At 34.8% G+C, this 21,666-nt stretch overlaps 1 protein-coding gene across 1 annotated transcript in view; it reads right to left on the bottom strand.

The window, feature by feature from the left end:
• Positions 1 to 21,666, bottom strand: part of CFAP47 (cilia and flagella associated protein 47) — a 194,664-nt gene that overhangs the window by 112,524 nt on the left and 60,474 nt on the right. The window contains exons 25-30 of the mRNA XM_060182678.1: positions 18,461 to 18,656; positions 15,506 to 15,715; positions 7,566 to 7,666; positions 5,907 to 6,017; positions 4,003 to 4,234; positions 490 to 711 (exon numbers count right to left, since the gene is read on the bottom strand). Coding sequence (XP_060038661.1) covers positions 490 to 711; positions 4,003 to 4,234; positions 5,907 to 6,017; positions 7,566 to 7,666; positions 15,506 to 15,715; positions 18,461 to 18,656 — 1,072 coding nt within the window. The remainder of the gene's footprint in view (positions 1 to 489; positions 712 to 4,002; positions 4,235 to 5,906; positions 6,018 to 7,565; positions 7,667 to 15,505; positions 15,716 to 18,460; positions 18,657 to 21,666) is intronic.

The raw sequence follows: 21,666 nt of genomic DNA on the forward strand, positions 1-21,666 counted from the left end.
TCACTTGCATTTCTGCTCTATTTTTAAATATATGTGTTTTCATACACTTGCTATATTTCTATTATGCACTTTAATAGAAAATTTCATTTGATTTGTATTAGCTTTACCCCCTTTTTTGTTCAATAGTTTATTTACTTGCTGTATCTGAGGATTCTCACACTAAAGTCATGGACCAGAAGTATCAATATCACTTGAAACTTGTTATACATGCAAACTAGTATCATAACATAACATAGCATCATGATATAACATCCCAGTAATCTAGATACATGATAAAGTTTGAGAATGTTTACCTGAGATTATAAATTCAGTTGATCATGAATATTTATTTTATATTATCTGTCCAAGATATTCATTATAGGGTTTATAGACAGTAGAAATTTAATATTTTGTAAAAAGATAAATGCTATCAAAGTCTATTAGTCTTCCTATCAACTTAGCTACCCAAGTCATAATTACATGTCAAAGTTAACACATCCATGCTCTTACTTGAGAAATTCAAGAAGTGAAGTATGTTGATTATAAAGCTGAATCACCCTTTCAATGTCATTCACTGGTAAAGACTGAGTTGCATTAACTCCAGGTAGCAATTTTCCAGTCAAATTGAACATCACATCATAAATAGTTTTGTTATATTTGGAAAAGTCATTCTGTCTTATAAATGTTTTTGATTTTACAGCTGATGAATGGAATTGTAGTTTATATACATCCCTATAGGAAAACAATTTTACAGTTAAAATAATTAAAAATTGTTAAGATAAAATGTTCAATGACTTAAATTATATTTAAAAACAAGTAAATATCACATATTTCAGTTTACTCAGCCAGCATTTGTTAATAAAAATAACCTTTTAAATAAAAATAACCTTTTTAATAGACCCAGAGCTGTTAGTATCTCATTCTGTAGTTATCAAGTATGAAAGACTAAGTTATGATTATAAGTGTTTCTAAGAAATGGCAGAGGTGCTAAATACTGGAAACATCATCTAATAGCTGTGTGAATATGATGACTTCGCTCACTGAACTCAGTTTTGCATGCTGCAAATTGAAGATAGTAATACTTATAATTTTATTTTATACAGATTTAAATCATTATACATGTACATACAAATCTAAATTTATAACCTTTTCTCAATATTTGTATTTTGAGGGAGTTGGGAGGTAGCGCAGTGGGTTAAGCACACATGGCGTGAAGCACAAGGATCAGCTTGAGGATCCCGGTTCAAGCCCCCAGCTCCCCATCTGCAGGGGAGTCGCTTCACAGGCGGTGAAGCAGGTCTGCAGGTGTCTATCTTTCTCTCCCCCTCTGTCTTACATTCCTCTCTCCATTTCTCTCTGTCCTATCCAACAACAAAAACATCGATGACAACAATAACAATAATGACAACAAGGGCAACAAAATGGGAAAAATAAGCCTCCAGGAGCAGTGGATTCGTGGTGCAGGCACCGAGCCCCAGCGATATTCCTGGAGGCAAAAATAAATAGATAAATAAATAAAATTTGTATTTTGATACTTAGACACATATTTTTATTAGCTTCATGAGTGAGGATTCCTTTTAAGTTCAGATGTCTGTTGTACCCATATATTTCCCTGTTCTTAATATTTATTTTATATCCCTACTAAGTGAGTCAAATTTCAAGTGTCTTTTTTTTCTAATAGAATTGAGTTCTGTTTAATTTGTTATTGTTGTTGTTGTTGTTATTTTGAGCTAACTCACCTGGATAGTGTACCTGCTTTGTCATGTGCATGCCCCGGGTTCAAGCTCCCCGCCTGCCCCACACACACCCACACTGGAGGAAGCTTTGGTAATCTTTTCCTCTCTCCCTCTATCTCTCTGTCTCTATGAAAGAGAACACTTAGTAGAACATAAGATTTTTAAAAGGCTTGTGTTATGTAATCTACTGATCTCACCTCTGAGAAACTTCCTATGCAATATCTAAAAATTCTTGGTACTGTTTTTAAATCATATGTCTATCCTAGTATTATTTATATTCAGAAAATTTCAAAAAAATATACAAGTAAATGCAATAAGAATGAATAAATGATAATGTATTGATTCACTGTCACATTATATAATATTTAACAATTATAATAAAAAACTGAAAGTGTAAATTAAAATCTCAATCTCTCTAGCAAAGAAGAAAAAGAACATTTAATATAAAAACATGAGATGCATACAAAGTGAAATCAATAGGTTTCACATGCTGAAAATAATTAAATCACAATTAAAGTTTTAAAAAGTAAATTATACAGCTTGATTTGTATCTCAGTGACAAGAGTACTTGCCTCAGGTATATGAGTTGCTGGGTTAAATTCTTGGCATACCCCTCAAAAATAAAAATACCATAATTGAATTATTTAAGAAACAGAAATGGACTGATGAACCCAGGAATTCATGAAATATAAAGTAAGCTGCTAATATTTATAATCCAGAAAAACTGAATTTACAAATGAGGAAGAGACTACCTACAAATAGTAGTTATAGTAATAACTGTTGTATAATGAATTTTTGATGTCCAGCGATCTCTTCCACGGGACCAAAGAACTTGGGCATCAGGCAAGTTATATGCCTTGCCATTTACATGGCCCAGGTTGAAACCCCAGCATCACATGGAGATACCATGACACCAAGAGGAATTCTGGTGCTGTAGTTTCCCTCCCTCATTCTCTCTATCTGAATGAAAAAATCATCCTGGAAGTAATGAAATCACACATGCAAGGCCCTGATGCCACACACAAAAAAGATTCCCCTCATAAATAATACACATGTTCAAATTTATTCAAAAGTTAAAATTTGGGGGCCTGGCAGTAGTACAGCGGGTTAAGCGTACATGGTGCAAAGCACAAGGATGATGTAAGGATCCTGGTTCGAGTCCCTGGCTCCCCACCTGCAGGTGGTCGCTCACAATTGGCGACTCAAGTCTGCAGGTGTCTTTCTCTCCCCCTCTCCCTTCCTCTCTCCATTTCTCTCTGTCTTATCCAACAACGACAGCAGCAACAACAATAATAATAACAACAATGATAAACAACAAGGGCAACAAAAGGGGAAAAAATAGCTTCCAGGAGCAGGATTCATAGTGCAGGCACTGAGCCCCAGTAAGAGCCCTGGAGGCAAAAAAAGAAAAAAAATTAAAATTTTCAGTAGAATAAAACACTGAAACAGAATTTAAAAGCTGTAACAGAATAACTTCTCTCAAATATTCCCATTAGTCAGATGGTTTTAAGATCAAGCCTATGAATTTTCTGGTATCCACAACATTAATTATCCCTCAGTTCAGACAAAGATTAAACAGTAACGCTTTAATTCAATGAAACTGGTATTATTCTAATAAAAAAGCTGAAAAATAAAATTTATAAGAAAACAATAGGCTTATCTTAAACTGAATACAGATGCAAAAATTCTAGCAAAGCCAATATAGCTATTGAGAACTGTATTACACTCACTGAGGTCAATAAATCACCCTTGTGCTGGGCAATAACACTTCAGGAAAGCTCTAAGAACCCCTACACCAATGTTTTCTAAGGAAAGAAACTGAATTCCTGTTTAAATTAACAGACATGCTGGACAATAATAATAAAAAAACAGTGAAAGATAAATGTACTGGCAAAGAGGAGCTAGTGTGGAAAAAAAAAGTGGGTGTCCATCCTGGCTGACTAATTGCCTGTCTACCTAATTACACATTAGAGGTAGGTCTGATATTTCGCTTTTATAGAAATGTGGAGTTTCTCAATTTTTCCAGTTCAAAAGGATTTTCCCTACACTTTCTCAATTCACAGGTGAGGAAGCCAAGGTTCAGAGATTTCAGTTTCTGCCTAAAATGTTTAGAAGAAAAGTGCATGCACACTGAAGAATTGTTTGCATTTGATTTTTTTTTAATCAATCCCATAACTTATCATCTTGAACAAATTATTTAATACTGGGGTTCACTTAAAACAATATGTCAATGAACACATATCTTTATGTGATACAAATCAAGGGATTTAAAGAAAATAGTTGTCACCTTCGTATGGTCTCTGGAATAGAGAGTGTGTGAGGTCCTTCTGGCCAGCCGAAGAGACTGAACCAAGTTTCAGTTGCCCTTATAACCTCCGCAAAGAAGTTATAGGGTGCTGTTCCCTCTTCAGGAAAAAAGAATTGTTCATTTTTCTCTTCTGTTTCCACAATTACATTTTCTTCATGCTCTGATGTTTCACTTTCACTAGATTTTAATTTTTCAGCTGTCATTTCCACTCCTAAAAATTCATTTATTCAGAAAAGAATTATTGCCTGGTCACAATGTAAAATAGTCTGTCAGTAATCTACTGCTTCTTGTATACAGATAGAGCTTTTCTACAACTTAGTCTATGTTCTAAAAAATTATTTTTGTCAATTTATTACACTTAAAATATAGATCTACAAAATACCCAACAGAAATACCATAAAAATATATGAATTTCAATGAAGATAACCATCAAATGTTGTTCTTGCCATGGCAGTATGTGAAACATTTCTTAAAATGGAAGTGTTCATTTTAAATTACTTATGTAAAGTATTCAGACAATTTTTAAGTTTTATTTATTGGACAGAATTTAAACTTTAGCTGAAAAAGTAACAGAAACAAAATATTTGCTTCAAATTAAAAATGATTTTGTATCCAAGACTATAAAATGATTCTATCATTTTTTGAAAAATATCTGCCTACATAATGGCAGAAGCACATAGTCTCTTAAATATTTAATCTGATTTGGTCCATTCAATAGCAAGGAGAATTTTTAATATTACTCATGTCCAGAGAAAAGATCACTGTTAATTTTTAAAACAAGATCAGATTATTAAGAACTTTAAATGATCTCTAAGGATTTAGTTAGGGTGGCAGATGGTGGTACACCTGATTAAGCACACACATTACAGTGCACAAGGATCCAGGATCAAGCCCCTGGTCCCTACCTGTAAGGGGAAAGCTTCATGAGTGGGTAAAGCAATATTGCAGGTGTCTCTCTCCCTCTGTATGTCTCTCCAATCCCCTCTGAATTTCTATCTATCCAATAATAAATAAATACAAATATTTTTAAAAGGATTTAGTTAGTGGGGTTTTAAACAGATCACTGCAAATAATAAGATCTAAGTTGCATATTTATCTGTGCCGATCTCCTTCTACAACAGGCACCAATGCATCCAACTACTACTAGTTACCAGACAAACCACTAGAGTTCAGCAGTTACAAAACTATGTACAAAGGGTACCTGTGATGTCACGGCAGCAGATTCACAGGGCTTCCAGGATATTGAACATTTTATTTAATTATCGTTATCATTACAGCATTTTTTGTATATCACATAAGCTACTACTCTGTTTTTTTTTATTTTTAACCAAAAAATACCTAATAAATGGAACTGCTTGGCCTATTTTTTGGCCTAGGGGAAAGTACTAAGATACTAATCTTTCTTTTTTTAAATTTTTTTTAAATTTATTCCCTTTTGTTGCCCTTGTTGTTTTATTGTTGTAGTTATTATTGTTGTTGTCATTGTTGGATAGGACAGAGAGAAATGGAGAGAGGGAGGGGAAGACAGAGAGGAGGAGAGAAAGATAGACACCTGCAGACCTGCTTCACCGCCTGTGAAGCGACTCCCCTGCAGGTGGGGAGCCGGGGTTTGAACCGGATCCTTACGCCGGTCCTTGTGCTTTGTGCCACCTGCGCTTAACCCGCTGCGCTACAGCCCGACTCCCACTAATCTTTCTATGAATCAAAAACACTGGAGAATTTCTGCTCCTCATCATAGCAGAGAGTTTTCAAAGATGATTCACTTAAGACTAATTTTAAAAAGTCATCATTTTTGTGTATTCATTATCTGAAAAAGTTTAAGTTTTTACTTAATTACTATTTAGCAGATTATGCTATAGACTGATTTGAGTATTGCCACATACCAACAAATAATCCATTTTCAATATTAGCATTATTAGATCTAGAAGGCAGTGAAGAAAATAATCCAGACTCTATGGAGACAAGTTGAAGATCGCTGGGAGCTGTATCTACAACTGGCAAATTGGGGGAGGGGGAAAGCGTTTGTGAGTTCACTATTAAATTATCTAGGCTGAATTTCATATTTCATATATATATATATGCATATTACAAAATAAAATGTCAAATAAGAGAAAAATCATAAATGGTTAAAAGGTATTCTGGATTTAATTACCTTTATTTGATAAGGCCATTATTTACAGTATATCAAATTTATTGGAGAATAAACATAAAATATGAACTTAGCATAAATCATATATACAAAATGTTCTAAATGCTTCCACAGCAAAATTTTGTGAATTATGTATACTGTTCAAAAGCAAATTTAATGAGTCACTAACAAAAGTAATTTCTATAGTTAATTTTCTCAAATGAAATCAGTCCTGGTTAGGAGCCAAAATCATTGTGAACAGCTTTCAGTCCATTTACTTTACCAGATCACTGCTCAGCTCTGGCTTAAGGTGGTGCAGGGGATTGAACCTGGGACTTTGGAGCCTCAAGCATGACAGTCTGCTTGCATAGCCATTATGGTATCTACCCCTGTCCAAAAACTTCTATATTATGAGAATTAAGAAAACAAAAAACCCTATGTATATGTGCTCAGAAGGAACAGTCAAGAAAGATAAGAACTAAGAAAGTATATTATGTGGAATCGCAGACAGTCTGATGTGTGAAAGAGAAAGAAAACAGAGAAAATAGTCAGCATTGTACACTGCTATACAGTAGTGAAGTTTTAGCAATATTATGAAAGAACGTTTCTTTTTGACATTTCCTTCCTGTTAAAGGAATTACTTGATTCCTTTAGTACTCTTTCCCTCTACCTAGGAAGTTAAGTGGCTTATCTGACTGGCAAATCTGAGAAGAATAAATCAGATATGCTAAACTTGACTTCATCCTTTATCCTCTTTGGTAGTAGGTCTTTCCAAAGAAGATATTATTCCTCTTTCCTCTCAATAGTCATTCTGTGCACTCCCCCATAGTAGCTAGGAAGGAGGTAAAAGTTGAACAGCAAGAGTCAGTCAGATTAGCCAACTAAGCAAGTTCCCTGGATAAAGGGATTCAGATAAAGGAATGGTTTAAGGTAGAAGAGTACTGAGTCCTGGATTTCTGACAGATGACTGTTCACTTAAATATGGTATTTGGAATTATAAAGTATTTATCATTTTGCCATGTTTTTTCCTTCATCAATCGGGTCTTTTGGTAAGCTTTACACAAATGTCATCTCTTCTACAAAGTCATCCTCAAACACCAACATTAGTATTAACCAGTATTAATCTACTTCCCAATACCTCAGTTGATTAATATATATATGTATATATATGTATATATGTATGTCTTAATTCAACCTTCTTTATATTATTTTATGTGCCTTTTGCTAAATTGTTAATTTTTGTAATTAAGAGGCATTGCCATCTCCTCAATGCTAAACACAGCATCTGGCAATGACAGGATTTCAATAATTATCTGGGTTTTTTTAAGTAATTTTATTTTCAGATGTAGGCCTTTCAAAGCAAGATATACAGCAAGAGATACAGAGACAATAATGGTGTGTGTGTAGAACTTACCATCCTTTACAACATATTTTTGCTTATCAATATGTGTTGCCATGTATGGATAAACAGTAAGAATGCAGTTTTCTGCTATTGCAATAACTGGTAGTGAAAACCTGAAAATAAAAACATTGTATTTAAATAAAATAAAATAAAATTTTCACATACAGCAAATACAGTAAAATATTTAAGTATCCCGAATACCTTTAATGATCAAGATATGGACTATCCATCATTTTTCTTCCCACCTACTTTGTTTTTCTTAACCACCTACTGCATCTATTTTAATGGTTTAGAATACTTTTAAAGCTTTTAACAGATTGTAAATTTCACTGTTAGTATGCTCCTGAACACAGGTTATAATTTTGCAGGTTCACAGATTCAGGAAATTTTAAATTTGAAGAAGTGTCAGAGTTGATTAAGTTGCATTCTTCTACACAATCCCTGACAAATGGTACCCAGCCTTATATGACACTTCTAGAAAGAGACACTACCAGGTTGACAGTGACGACCCAGAAACACCCATTCTATGTACATAGAACCATCTGCAGGAGTTATGTTTCAGAGCTATACTGAGCAAAATCTACAAACTGATGTCCATTACAATCTTTCCAACATTTAGACAAAACTATTGTGTCTTCTCTAAAGTTTCCTTTCTTTTGCTTCCCAACATCTGGAACATTCATGGGTTCTTTCAGCTGCAAGGTCACCACACACCAGCTAATTTCTTTAGAAGGCATTTTGTGTTTGTCCTTCTTTTAATGTGCCTGAGAACTGAAATGAATGCTACAAAAGTTACTCAGTCTTCCTCCCACAACATTCATATTCTATTTTGTGAAAACATCATGAAATTATTTACTGATGGGTATGACAACTACAAAAAATGGTTACTTGTTTCTGTGCTGCAGTTTCATACAAAGTAGCATAGGGTATTTACGCACTGAAAAATTATTTCCTGAACACATGTTTAAAATAAACTTAAAAGAGACTTCAGTCTGTACTCTAACATACTGTTAATAGAAAAAATATTTTAAAGTGCTACTGAATTTAGATTAACTTCTGGCCAATGTTTTCGCAAAAAAAAAAAATGGAAGAGAAGAGCAATATTTAAACATTCTCATGTAAAGGGTTTAGTAATTGGTTTGAGTATGCTCCACTTGCAAAATATGAGACTATCCCTCTTCAACTTGAAAAACAGTTTAAAATAGACCGCCCTTGTATCCCATTAGGCTATGCAGGACTGAGATATAAAGGTCATTTAAAGTACATAAAAGACGGAGGTCTCATCAAAAACTATATAGAATTCTGCACTGCCTTTTTACTTTAGAATGAAAGAAATGAATTTCACTTCTTGTCACGTATACTTGTTTATGAGGACTTATCTAGTAATAACAGGAAAGCACTATGTCCAGCGAGACACTCAAAAAACTTCAGATCCCAGTATCTACAAACATCCATACACTGACTATAAAATGTAGGTGACTATTCTCATCATTATAAAGAATATGCCATTAGTATAATAGGCAAATATTTGCTGCTAGACTTGGAAATTAGAAAATGAAACTTTCAAGAAATAATTAAAAATAAACTGACTTATAAGACTTGGAAGAGTATTTTGTGTGATTGTGTTTTTTTCTTTATTGGGGGGATTAATGGTTTACAATCTACCCACCCACACACACAAACTTAAGTCCTCCTCCACCAACATGCTCCAGAACCTGAACATTGCCCCCCACCCAAGGCCCAGAGTCCCTTACTTTAGTTCAATACTCCAAATCTAGTCTAAATTCTGCTTTGAGTTTTCCCATCTGTTCTTATTTTTCAACTTCTGTCTATGAGTAGAATCATCTCATATCCATCCTTCTCTTTCTGTTTTATATAACTTAAAATTATTTCTTCAAGCTCCATTCAAGATGAAGTGAAGAAAGCGAATTCACTATTTTTAATAGCAATATACATTTGTGTATATATACCACGACTTACTCAGCCACTCATCTGTTGTTGGACACCTAAGTTGCTTCCAGGTTTTGGCTATTACAAATTGTGCTGCTATGGACATAGGTATACACAGATCGTTTTGGATGGGTATGTTTGATTCCTTAAGATATATCTCTGGGGGTTGGGCGGTAGCACAGCAGGTTGAGCGCACGTGGCGCAGAGCGCAGGGACCAGCGTAAGGATCCCGGTTCAAGCCCCTGGCTCCCCACCTGCAGGGGAGTCGCTTCACAGGTGGTGAAGCAGGTCTGCAGGTGTCTTTCTTTCTCTCCCCCTCTCTGTCTTCCCCTCCTCTCTCCATTTCTCTCTGTCCTGTCCAGCAACGAACGACATCAACAATAACAATAATAATCACAACAAGGTTACAACAACAAGGGAAACAAAAAAAGGGGGGGAATGGCCTCCAGGAGCAGTGGATTCATGGTGCAGGCACTGAGCCTCAGCAATAACCCTGGAAGCAACAACAACAAGATATATCTCCATTAGAGGAACTGCAGGGTCATAGGGTAGGTCTATTTCTAGCCTTCTGAGCATTAGACTTGGGAGTTTTACTAGCCAACACAAGGGCTATGTTTGGGAGATTAGTAGGGCATAAGTTATTTTATTTACTTTTTAAAATTAAAAAAACACTCATTTACACAAAGTAGGGCAAGCTACACAGATTAATCTGTAAAGCTACAGAACCATTGTACATTTACATATTCAACTTTTTAATGTTTTGATTTAAAAGGTTCGTTGTTAGACATTGACATCACTCATGTCTTTATCTTTATACGTATCTTGACCAAAGTATTTTAATTCCCACTTATATATTTCTTTTCATTCTAACTACCAATGTAGTTAAACTTCACAGCAACAATCTGAGTTAATTTATTTACTGATCTCTCTACTATTGGCTTTTATCTTTTCTTAGTCAACCTAACTATTTTAAAAGCAAATAAAGGGGGTCAGGCGGTAGAGCACCAGTACGAAGCTAAAGGACCTGAGCAAGGATCCCAGTTTGAGCCCCCAGCTCCCCAACTACAGAGGGGTTGCTTCACAAGTGGTGAAGCAGGTCTGCAGATGTCTCTCTGTCTTTCTCCTTCTCAGTCTTGCCCTCCTCTTTCTCAAAAAAAAAAAAAAAAAAAGGTCACAGGAGCAGTGGATTTGTAGTGCAGGCACCGAGCCCCAGCAATGACCCTGGAGGCAAAATAAATAAATAAATAAAAGCAAATACAATACATAACACATATTAAACACTTGGAAGTTTTGGCTGTGTATATGGGAAGATGAATGGGTGGCTTGGTGAATGAATGAGAATACTTTGTACCTATCAGTAGGGATCTCACATGTATAATATTTAATCTCTAATTGCCACAAGCCTAGTTTTCTGGAAGAAAACAGTCTGAGGTTTAAGAAGGTTATTAGGATCAGTACCTATATATGGAATAGAAAGATTTGAGGCTAGAGTATAGATGATGTAGAATCAGTATAGAGGCCTGGTGAGCCTTGGTCAAATGGATATGGAGCTCTGGGTTGGGTTTGAGCTTCTGGCATTAGAATAAAACGGCTTGCCCTCTAAGCCTGCCTCAGTAAGTCTGGATTAATTACTGAGGTCTATAGCTTCAGGTCAAGGATTACCTTTTAGCAAACACAAATCTTGTAGGAGCTGGCAAATGAAGGCAGTCTGTTGACCTGACTCAACAGAGTTAGGCAGCAAAGCATACCTTGAAGCTTGAAGAGACTGAGTGCCATGGATTTCACACAAACAGACCTACTTTGACCTATCCCTAAATTAGAACAATCTAATAGGTGAAATGATCATACAGTATAGCAAGTTGTACAAATTCCTAACCCAAAACACTTGATGTATTTCATAACACAGGAGATACACAATGGTCAATAGACCTCTGAAAGAGCCCTTCTTAAGTAAGGAGAGCTTAAATGGCTTCTCAGAAACTTCATATACTCCCTAAACTTGCCATGCTCGTTGGAAAGCAGAATCTTTGAGCACTCAACGGAATTCTATCACAGTAAGTATAGAATGAACTTCTTAATCAGTTTTACTCATGCCAAACTCTTACTTTTTAGTATAAATTCCCTGTAGATGTCACACATCTCCAATCTTTTGTTAGAATGATTATTTGGATATGCAGTGAACAAAATGATACAGGGTGGTGGCACACCTAGTTGAGCGAACATGTCACAATGTGCAAGGACATAGGCCCAAGCACCCAGTTCTCATCTTTAGGGGGAAAGTTTCACAAGCAGTGAAGCAGTATTGTGGTATCTCTCTTTCTCTCTCTCTCTACCTCTCCTTTTCCTCCTAGTTTCTCTGTCTCTATTTAATACATAATAAACAATTATTTTTAAAAAGATTTATTTAAAGTTTTTAAAGTTATGGTTTTATCAAATGGGAATCAACTAAATGCAAGTAGATGATAATCTTATTTTGAAAGGGCATAAGTAAATCTTCCAAGAGTCATTACGGTAACATTTATCTTTAAATAAAATTCAAGTATGTATATAATGAATGTGGGCAGCCTGCTGAAATTCTGAAATATTGTTACTAAAGTATTTTAATATCAGTTTATATCAAGTTGGAATACTGAAGATACTGAGGCTACAAGTAAAGGTCAAAGAAAATTAAACAGTAAAATTACATAAAATCAAGTATATTGAAATATATATAGCTCAAAATATTTAATACAAGTAATTAAATGGAGACCAGAACACAATGGATAAAATGCTAAGCTTGTACTCATGAGGTCCCAAGTTTGACATACATTTCAAGTAGTTATGCCATATTTTGCCTTCCTTTATCACTTGAGGTAAGCAAATGAATTTTGCTTTTTTAATAATACTGAACATACATATAGGGTCTTAGCTTGACTGTTGCCTATTTAATGTAAATGACCAAGGTTACAGAAATCAATAATTATAGAGAAAAAGTACAAAAATTAAATCTGGTAGCAACTGGGAAGTAATTCAAAGGAGATATCTGGAAGATCAATGATGTTCTTATTTCCTGACTAAAGGTGGCAGATAAACAAGTGTTTACTTCACATTTATTTGTTAGCATATGCAAATTAGTTCCACATAGTTTTATCTATGTTGGAGAAAACATAAAATATAAGTCAGGCAATTAATCAAAAAAGCAAACTGAAAACCAAATTTCTCAAACGGATACTGCAGTGGTAGATGGATACTATACTATGGAAGTATCACTTCTACTGAGCAGAAATCTAGAAGTAATTGGGCATTTTTTTGTAAATGTGGAATCAATATTGACAGTTAGAAAGGGCAGAAAGCTTCATGAGTGGTGAAGCAGGGCTGCACGTGTGTCTCTCTCTCCCTCTCAGTTTCTGGCTATCTATATCCAATAAAAAAAAAAGACTAGAAAAAATTAGGTTCAGCTTTCATTATTCATTTTTATTGTAGTGAATAATATTTAAAACTATTTTAAGTGATTGTCAATACCTTTTTTAAAAAGTAAACAAGATTGATAAATACTACTGTACACAAAAAGATGGTATAGGTTAAGACTGTATATTCCCACTTTTTTCCTTTTTTTTTCCTTTTTTTTTGAACTCATTACTGCATTAGTTTATCTGAATGTCAGAATATATTCCAGTGAGTAGAAACTAGTAACTTGCAAAAGAGGGTCTTTTAAAAGAGGACTGATAGTAAGACAAGCTCAAATCTAGGCTTGTTCACTTTATAAGTGTGTAAGGGTAGAAAAGATAAATGGTATAGTAGTACTTCAATTTCTTCTGCTGTAAATTCAGGATTATATTTTCTAATACAGGGGCTAGGTGGTGGCTCACCTGGTTGAGTGCACATGTTAGAATGCACAAGAACCCACATTTGAGCCCCTGGTTCTTACCTGCAAAGGGAAAGCTTTGCAAGTGGTGAAGCAGTAATGCAGGTGTTTATCTCTCACCCTCTCTATCTTCCCTTCCCCTCTCAATTTCTAACTATCTCTATCCAATAAATAAAGATAATAAATTTTTCTCATGCAGATATCTTTAGTAGATTCTTAGATAATATATTCTCAGCAAACTGAACTAAATGTACTTTAAAAGAAAAATGGGTAGTCTGAAGATTTTCATTGCAACAGCATTTCCTAGTGGTAACATTATTGCCTTCCAAATTTTTAACAGTATTTTAGTTTAATTTAATCACTCTTGGTTGCATTTCACTTATTTTGCCTTTCTTTCTCTTTCTTTCTTTTCTTTCTTTCTTTCTTTCTTTCTTTCGTTGCCCTTGTTATTTTTATTGTTGTTGTAGTTACTGTTGTTGTTATTGATGTCATTGTTGGATAGGACAGAGAGAAATGGAGAGAGAAGGCATAGACAGAGAGGGGGAGAAAAAGATAGACACCTGCAGACCTGCTTCACTGCCTGTGAAGTGACTCCCCTGCAGGTGGGGAGCCAGGGGCTCGAACCAGGATCCTCACGCTGGTCCCTTGAGCTTTGTGCCATGTGCGCTTAACCCACTGCGCTACCGCCCAGCTCCCTCATTTTGTCTTTTTAAGGCCTGTGATTCACAAAGTTTACTGTGTACATGAATTTCCTGTAATTCTTAAAAGAAGAATTTCTGATTACTCAACTCTAAAGTAGCATGTGCAGTTCTGCCTTTTAGGGAAGTTCAGTTGGTTTCCAGTTTAGTAAGTTCAGCATCAAATGAAAACCTATTACACATATTTAGACATATAAATATCTATGCCCCCAATCTCTCTCCCTACATATTGCTAACACATAAGTTAATCCTTTGATTCTGAGTATATTATATGCTAATTCTATCACTGAAAGTTAATAAATTATCATAGAGGACATACATAATTCGGTCAAATGCTATTCCTCACTGTAAGCTTTTTTTTTAAAGAGAGAAATAGAGAAACAGAGATAGAGAGTGGGAGGGACCACAACACTAAAGTTTTTCTCAATGCAGTGGCAACCAGATTTGAACCTAGGTCACATACATGGTGAAGCTAGTTCACTGGTTCAACTATAAACATTTTTACTAAACATATTAGCATTTTGTCAACTGACAAGTCATATCAATGTGGAAGTGGTCTTTCTGGTCTTACAAGATGAAACATCAACAAAACAAAACATTGTTTCACTAAGGTATAATTTTCCTGAGACTAAAACAACATGTAACAAAAACACATTTTTGGAAAACTCATTATGTTAACTTTCTCATTTTAATTACTACTTAACATCTGCTTGGACCCAGTTCCTATTCAGTTACCCTATAATTATTAACTAAATGAATTTCTCATAATTGCAGATGAGTTCAATCATGCTATTACTTTCATTTCACAAATGAGGAAACCAAGAGGCACAGGAAATTAAGTAACTTCACCCAGCTAACAAAGGCAGTGTTCAAACCTAGGCAACCTAGCTCCCTAATAAGTAAGTTTTCACTGAAGGTAGTGGATAGATTCTTGGAAATGGCTACATTTAAAAAAATGAAGTACCATGAAACCACATCCTTGGGGGGAAAAGTTGTTTCATTTAGCCTGGGCTGGGTTTATTGTTTTCTTTTCTCATCAACTTTATAATGAAACAATATTGACCAAAACATTATTACTTGAGAATCTGGTGCATATCCTGGCATCTATTATCATTCTGTTTCTCATGAGTGCAGCACTACATTCAGAACTTTAAACAGTGTTTTTCTGAAGCTATGATTTCATTTTATTTTGTTTTTCAGGGCCAGGTTCTCCCATATATGCTATTTCACCTCTCTCAGGCCAACTGTTTCATTTAGAGAGAGAAAGAGATATCACAGCATCAGAGCTTCACCTGCTACTGTGGCACCTCTCTTGTAAACAAGGCAGGTAAGCGATCTCTTGGCTCCATGAAACCATTATTTTAGATGTCTTTCCTTCCTAATATTCTATAATAGTGCAGAACAGAAACCCATTATTCTTCACTGTCACATATAAAAGAATATATATTTAAATGTCTTACTGGCTATCTCTGTAGTCAGAAAAAACAATATTGGAGGAAAATGACACAGGTTTAGGTGAACTGAACTTGAGATGGCACGTTATCACGTCATTAATTCCATTGGAAGAGCCCGTGACAGCATTTTCTTTTGGAAATACCACGGATAAAGGAGAAATCTCATCGCCATCAAGAAGTCTTGTAGCAGGGGTATGGACATGTAAAGATGAATTTCTGCTTAAAATAAGAATAAATTAGCTCAGTGCACATGCAAACAATTGGATTTAAAATTTTATCTGTTTTTTAAATATTAGAAAATAATTAAAATAATATGTAGTTATCAAAGATAATTGTGTGCTGCCTCTTCTTTACTGGTCACACTAGACAGATATTATGTGAACTTTACCAACCACATAAAGTGATCAGAAAAGTTCCTTTTGTTTTCTAAGGAGAAAAAAAAACCAATTTAATACAGTGTGTTTTTATTTACATCCATTGTATAAATAGTACTGTCATTAAATAGCCTGAAAAAAATGACAAAAGCTAACCCTTTTATAGCTAAAGCTTTAAAGTATGCAGAATAAATAATATTAACAAGTGCATATACACGTGTATTCTTTTTAATTTGTATACTATCTATTACTCGTATATATATTAGTACATCACAAACATTTTTTTCCTTTTTAAATATTTTACTTATTCATTTTTAATGGGAGTAATATAGAGAGAAAGATATATAGAGAGAAAGATCAGAGCACTATTCAGTTTTGGCTTATGGTGGTCTGAGGATTGAACCTGGGACCTTAGAGCCTAAAGCATGAAAGTCTTTTCCATAACCATTATGCTTACTCCCCAGGCCCACAAATATTTTTTAAATAGCTATATAAAAACATACTTACTATTCACAGATTTCATTATTTATAATTTACTTAGCCAACCTAAAATATTTGTGTTTTTTTAATAACAGGATATAGTGTTTACTTTCATTTTTATGTTTTTAGAGCTTTATTTATTATGGAGAAAGAACGAGAGAGAAAGAGAGAAATGGGGGGAGGACTAGCCAATCTAAAATATTTGTGATTTTTAATAAAATATTTGTGATTTTTAATTTTTAATAATTTAGGATAGTGTTCACTTTCATTTTCTTTTCTTTTAAAATTTTATTTATTAGGGAGGAAAAACACATGAGTGAGAGAGAACCAGAGCATCAGTCTGGCATATGCAATACCAGGGATCAAAATTGGAACCTCATGCTTGTTAAGTCCAGTGCTCTACCACTTGAGTGACCTCCCTGGACTCTAATATTCACTTTTAAATTGAATTAATAAATTTTAATGATTAATAAATATCTAGCCATATTAATCTTTATTTTATTATATATGTAGGCTCCTAGAGCAAGTAAGAATGGTCAAATAGGGTATTTCTTTAGCATTTTAATTAGAATGCAGATTATTCTACTAATTAATTTAGAAAAAGTATCTATCTCAACCTGAAATAAATCATTGTGGTTCATTGGATGAAACATGAAAAGCAATGTACAAATCACGCTAAATCCAGTCTATTTTTAAGTAGTTAGATGCCATCAGGTGTGTCATTAATACTGTTGATTTTACTATATATAGAATGAAGAGATTGAGTTACATAATCTCTACAGGACTTTTCACATGTTCACTATATCATATTTTGCAAAATTCAGCTTTTGGATTTGGGTTATATTTAAATGAACATTCTATATATTAATTCAAAATCTTAAAGATTAGTTCTTTTATTAGATAATGATTCTTAATAAAACATGCTTTCTAGCACAATATAATTCTAGTCACTTCTATTTTCTGTTAAAGTAATAAAAGTTGGTGTCTACTTTGAGATAGGGTCTTGAAAGAACTGTGGATTCCAACGTTGTTAAGCTAATGTTGAAGAACTACACTGTCTTACAAAATGGCATTTGAGCATGCCCCATGGCAAAAGTTAGCACTCATTTCATCAAGCAAACCAAACATTAGAAATTAAACTTCTCACTACGCCCTTCAACCGCAACCATGTTAACATATTTTCAACCATTACATCACACTTGGAACTTTGTTTTCTCTTGGTTTCAGAATTCTTAACTGTAAAACAATTTAACTAGAGAAGATCTAACATGGGTATAATATCTAGTAGTTCATGGAAATAAACATCCATTTTTTTTTTTTGTTTTTGTTTTGTTTTGACCAGAACACTCTTCAGCTCTGTCTTTTGGTGGTGCTGGGGGACTGAACAGTCTTTCATGCCCAGGTATGAAAGTCTTTTTGTATAACCATTATGCTATCTGCACAGGCACAAGCACATGTTTTAAGTCACTAAGTGACAATTTATGACATAGCAAAAGCAAATGAATGCACTGAATTTTTAAGCTTGCTTCTCAAAAGACAATTCAGTGACTAATCGTGCAACAACTAAGAAGGCTCTAAAATGGTTTTATTGGGCAGGGGTAGATAGCAAAGTGGTTATGCAAAGAGACTCAAGTCTGAGGCTCCAAAGTTATTGGTTCATCACCATAAGCCAGAGTGGATCAGTGCTCTGGTAGAATGAATGAGTGAATGAATGAATAAATAAATAAAATGTTTTTATTTGGGGGCTGGATGGGAGGACACCCAGTAGAGTGCAGATATTCCCATGTGTGATGACTCAAGCCACCTGCAGGGGGGAAGCTTCACAAGTGGTGGAGCAATGTTGTAGAGTGCCTCCCCCTCCTCTTTCTCTCTCCTCTCGTTCTTTGCCTCCCATCCTCAGTCAAAACATAAAGAAAAAGGAACAGTAGTGGTGCAGACACCAAGTCCCAGCAAAAACCCTGGTGGCAAAAAAATCAAATTTAAATTCACAGTTAAATAATGAGTCTTTAAAACTATAGAACAAACCAGACATTGCTTATAACACATATAACACAGATAAATAAAAGGCATATAAAGATAATATTGCAATTTTTCATTATGCATTTACCTGTAGTAGTTTTCAGGTAAAATTTTGATTTCCATCACAGTTGTTACATTCAAAGGAATAGGAGCAAAAAATACAAATGGAGGGTCAAACACCAATTTAGGTGATTTTATATCTCCACTCAGGGATAATGTTTGATAGCAAATTGGAATATCATTTAAATACAGAGGGATGTCAGCTGTGTATTTTGTGGAGCGTTCTATTGAAAAAATTAAATATTTCAGATTAGTTCACATACCAAAACACTTTGCTATAGTTTAAGCCTTACTAAACATTAAGATGTAATATGAAGTCACAGATAAACGGAGCAAAACAGATTACCCAGAAAGTGGATTAATCATGCTGAGGAATTTAATGAGGTTTTATTGAAATAAAAATCTTTTAAAGTATGCTATGTCTAGAAATAGAGCAATCTTCCTTAAAGTACATTTACATTATTATGAAAAAATATATGTGCTTTGGAGAAACAGGACAATAGAATATTTATTTATTTATTTTGCAGTCAATAATCACACATATGCAATTTCACTGCTCTCGGGCCAATTTTTTCATTCAGAGAGAAAAATAGCCAATAACACTGCAGCTTTTTACAGTGCTATGTCATTCCCATGTGGAGACTCAAAGTTGGACTATACACTTGAAAATGTATGCACCCTACCTCTCCAGCTTGAAGACTGATTTATTTTTTTAATATTTATTTATTTATTTATTTATTCCCTTTTGTTGCCCTTGTTGTTTTTTTATTGTTGTAGTTATTATTGATGTTGTTGTTGGATAGGACAGAGAGAAATAGGGGGAGGAGGGGAAGACAGAGAGGGGGAGAGAAAGACAGACACCTGTAGACATGCTTCACCGCCTGTGAAGCAACTACCCTGCAGGTGGGGATCCGGGGGCTTGAACCCGGATCCTTACTCCAGGCCCTGCGCTTTGCACCACGTGCGCTTAACCCGCTGCGCTACCGCCCGACTCCCACTGATTTATTTTTTAAGATTAATAAATGAAAGAGAGAGGGAGATAAAGCCACAGTACTCTAGTGAATGTAGTCTGGGAATTAAATTCAGGACCTCATGCTTTCAAGGCCTTGTTCCTACTGACATTCCTCAAGGAAATAGAACAATTCTAAAATAGTATGGGGCAAAATAGTTCACTTGGGTAGTGTGTTGCTTCATCATGTGTGTGACTCACTTTTAAGTTCAACCTCCATCGCATTGAAGAAAGTGTTGGCCCTTTGGTCTCCCTCACTCTCTCTGCCTATCTTCAATGGTGTTGGAAAATTGTATAACTCATGCAAAATAAAAAAATAAAATAAAATAAGAGCAAGGAGCTGAAAGACCTGTGAACCAAAAATCATACTCAATATTCAAGGAAATAGAAAGTGAGATATACACTTGAATGTAGTAATAGGTTTATGTGTGACTGGGAAAGAAAAGAAGATGGGACCTTAAAAACAAATGTACAAATATATACAAATATATACAGACAGTTGTAGAAATAATAATCTATATCTACAACCTTAGGAGAACTGCTGTAGTTACAATGGAGGGATTGGGCAGTCAGAACTCTGGTGGTGGGAATGGTGCGGAGTTATACCCCTATTATCATGCAATTTTATAAATCAATATTAAATCACTAATAAAATAAAAAATAAGAAAGTAATATAAATAAATAGAAAGATATACTGTGCTCATGGATTAGAATAATTAACACTGGGGAGTCGGGAAGTAGCGCAGTGGGGTAAACACATGTGGTGCAAAGCGCAAGGACTAACATAAGGATCCTGGCTCGAGCCCTGGCTCCCCACCTGCAGGGGGTCGCTCCACAAGCAGTGAAGCAGGTCTGCAGGTGTCTATCTTTCTCTACCCCTCTCTGTCTTCCCCTCCTCTATTTCTCTCTGTTCTATCCAACACAACGACATCAGCAACAACAACAATAACTACAACAATAAAAAGGGCAACAAAATAGAATAAATAAATAAATAAATAAATAAATAAAAAAGAATAATTAACATCATCAAAGTGACCATCTGACTCAGAACCATAAACAGATTTAATGCTATCCCTCTCAAGGCCCCACCAAACTTCCTCAAAGAAACAGAACAAAGGCCACAAAAATTTATCTAGAACCAGAAAATACTTAAAATTGCCATGGTAATTTTGAAAAAAAGAAAAAAAGTCAAGACTGGAGGTATCACATTTCTTGACCTCAAATTATACTATAGGACTATTATCAAAACGGTCTGGTACTGGAACAAAAAATAGACACAGAGACCAGTGGAATACAATTGAGAGCACAGAAATAAGCCCTTGCACCTATGAACAATTAATTTTTGAGAAAGGGTCCAGAACATTAAATAGAGAAGGTGTGTCTCTTCAAAAAAAAAAAATGATGCTGGGAACACTGTGCTGAAGCATGCAGATGAATGAAACAGGACCACTACAAATCATCATGCAGAAAAATCAACTCCAAATGGACCAAAGACAGAGACATTAGACATGAAACCATAAAATACAGAGAAGAGAACAGTGGGAGAACAATTCACCATCTATGCTTTGGAAATTACTTTGAAGATATGAGTAAAACAGCAAGAAAAACAAAAACAAAGCAATATGTTGGATTATATCAAGCTGAAAATTTTCTGCACAGCAAAGGGAACGAACCATCATGAAAACAGAAAGACTTTCTACGGATGGGGAAGATCTTTACATGACATTCATTAGACAAAGGGCTAGTAAATAGATATATTTAGTGAATATATATGTATATATATATATATTTAGTGGATATATATATATATATATATATATATATATATATATATTCACTAAATTCAGCAACAATAACACAACATTAAAATACGTGGAGAGGATATGGACAGTCTTCACCAAAGAAGAGATCTAGAGAGTCAACTACTTTGCCTCATCTTGGATACAGCTTGAAGGAATCATGTTCAGTGAGAAGCTAAAAAGAGAAGCTAGATATCAGATGATCAAACTTAAAGGTGGAACATAAGAAACAAAGACAGAAAGGGAAAACACAAAGAGAAACTCGAACTGGGTAGGGTATATTGCACCAAAGCAAAGGAGTCTGAGTAAGGGAAAGAAAAGAGGTGGAGATGGTAGGGGGTCAGGCGGTGGTGCAGTGGGTTAAACACACGTGGTGCAAAACGCAAGGACCAGCGTAAGGATCCCGGTTCGAGCCCCCGGCTCCCC

This window comes from Erinaceus europaeus, chromosome X (genome assembly GCF_950295315.1).
Source record: "Erinaceus europaeus chromosome X, mEriEur2.1, whole genome shotgun sequence".
NCBI classification, from domain to species: Eukaryota; Metazoa; Chordata; class Mammalia; order Eulipotyphla; family Erinaceidae; genus Erinaceus; species Erinaceus europaeus.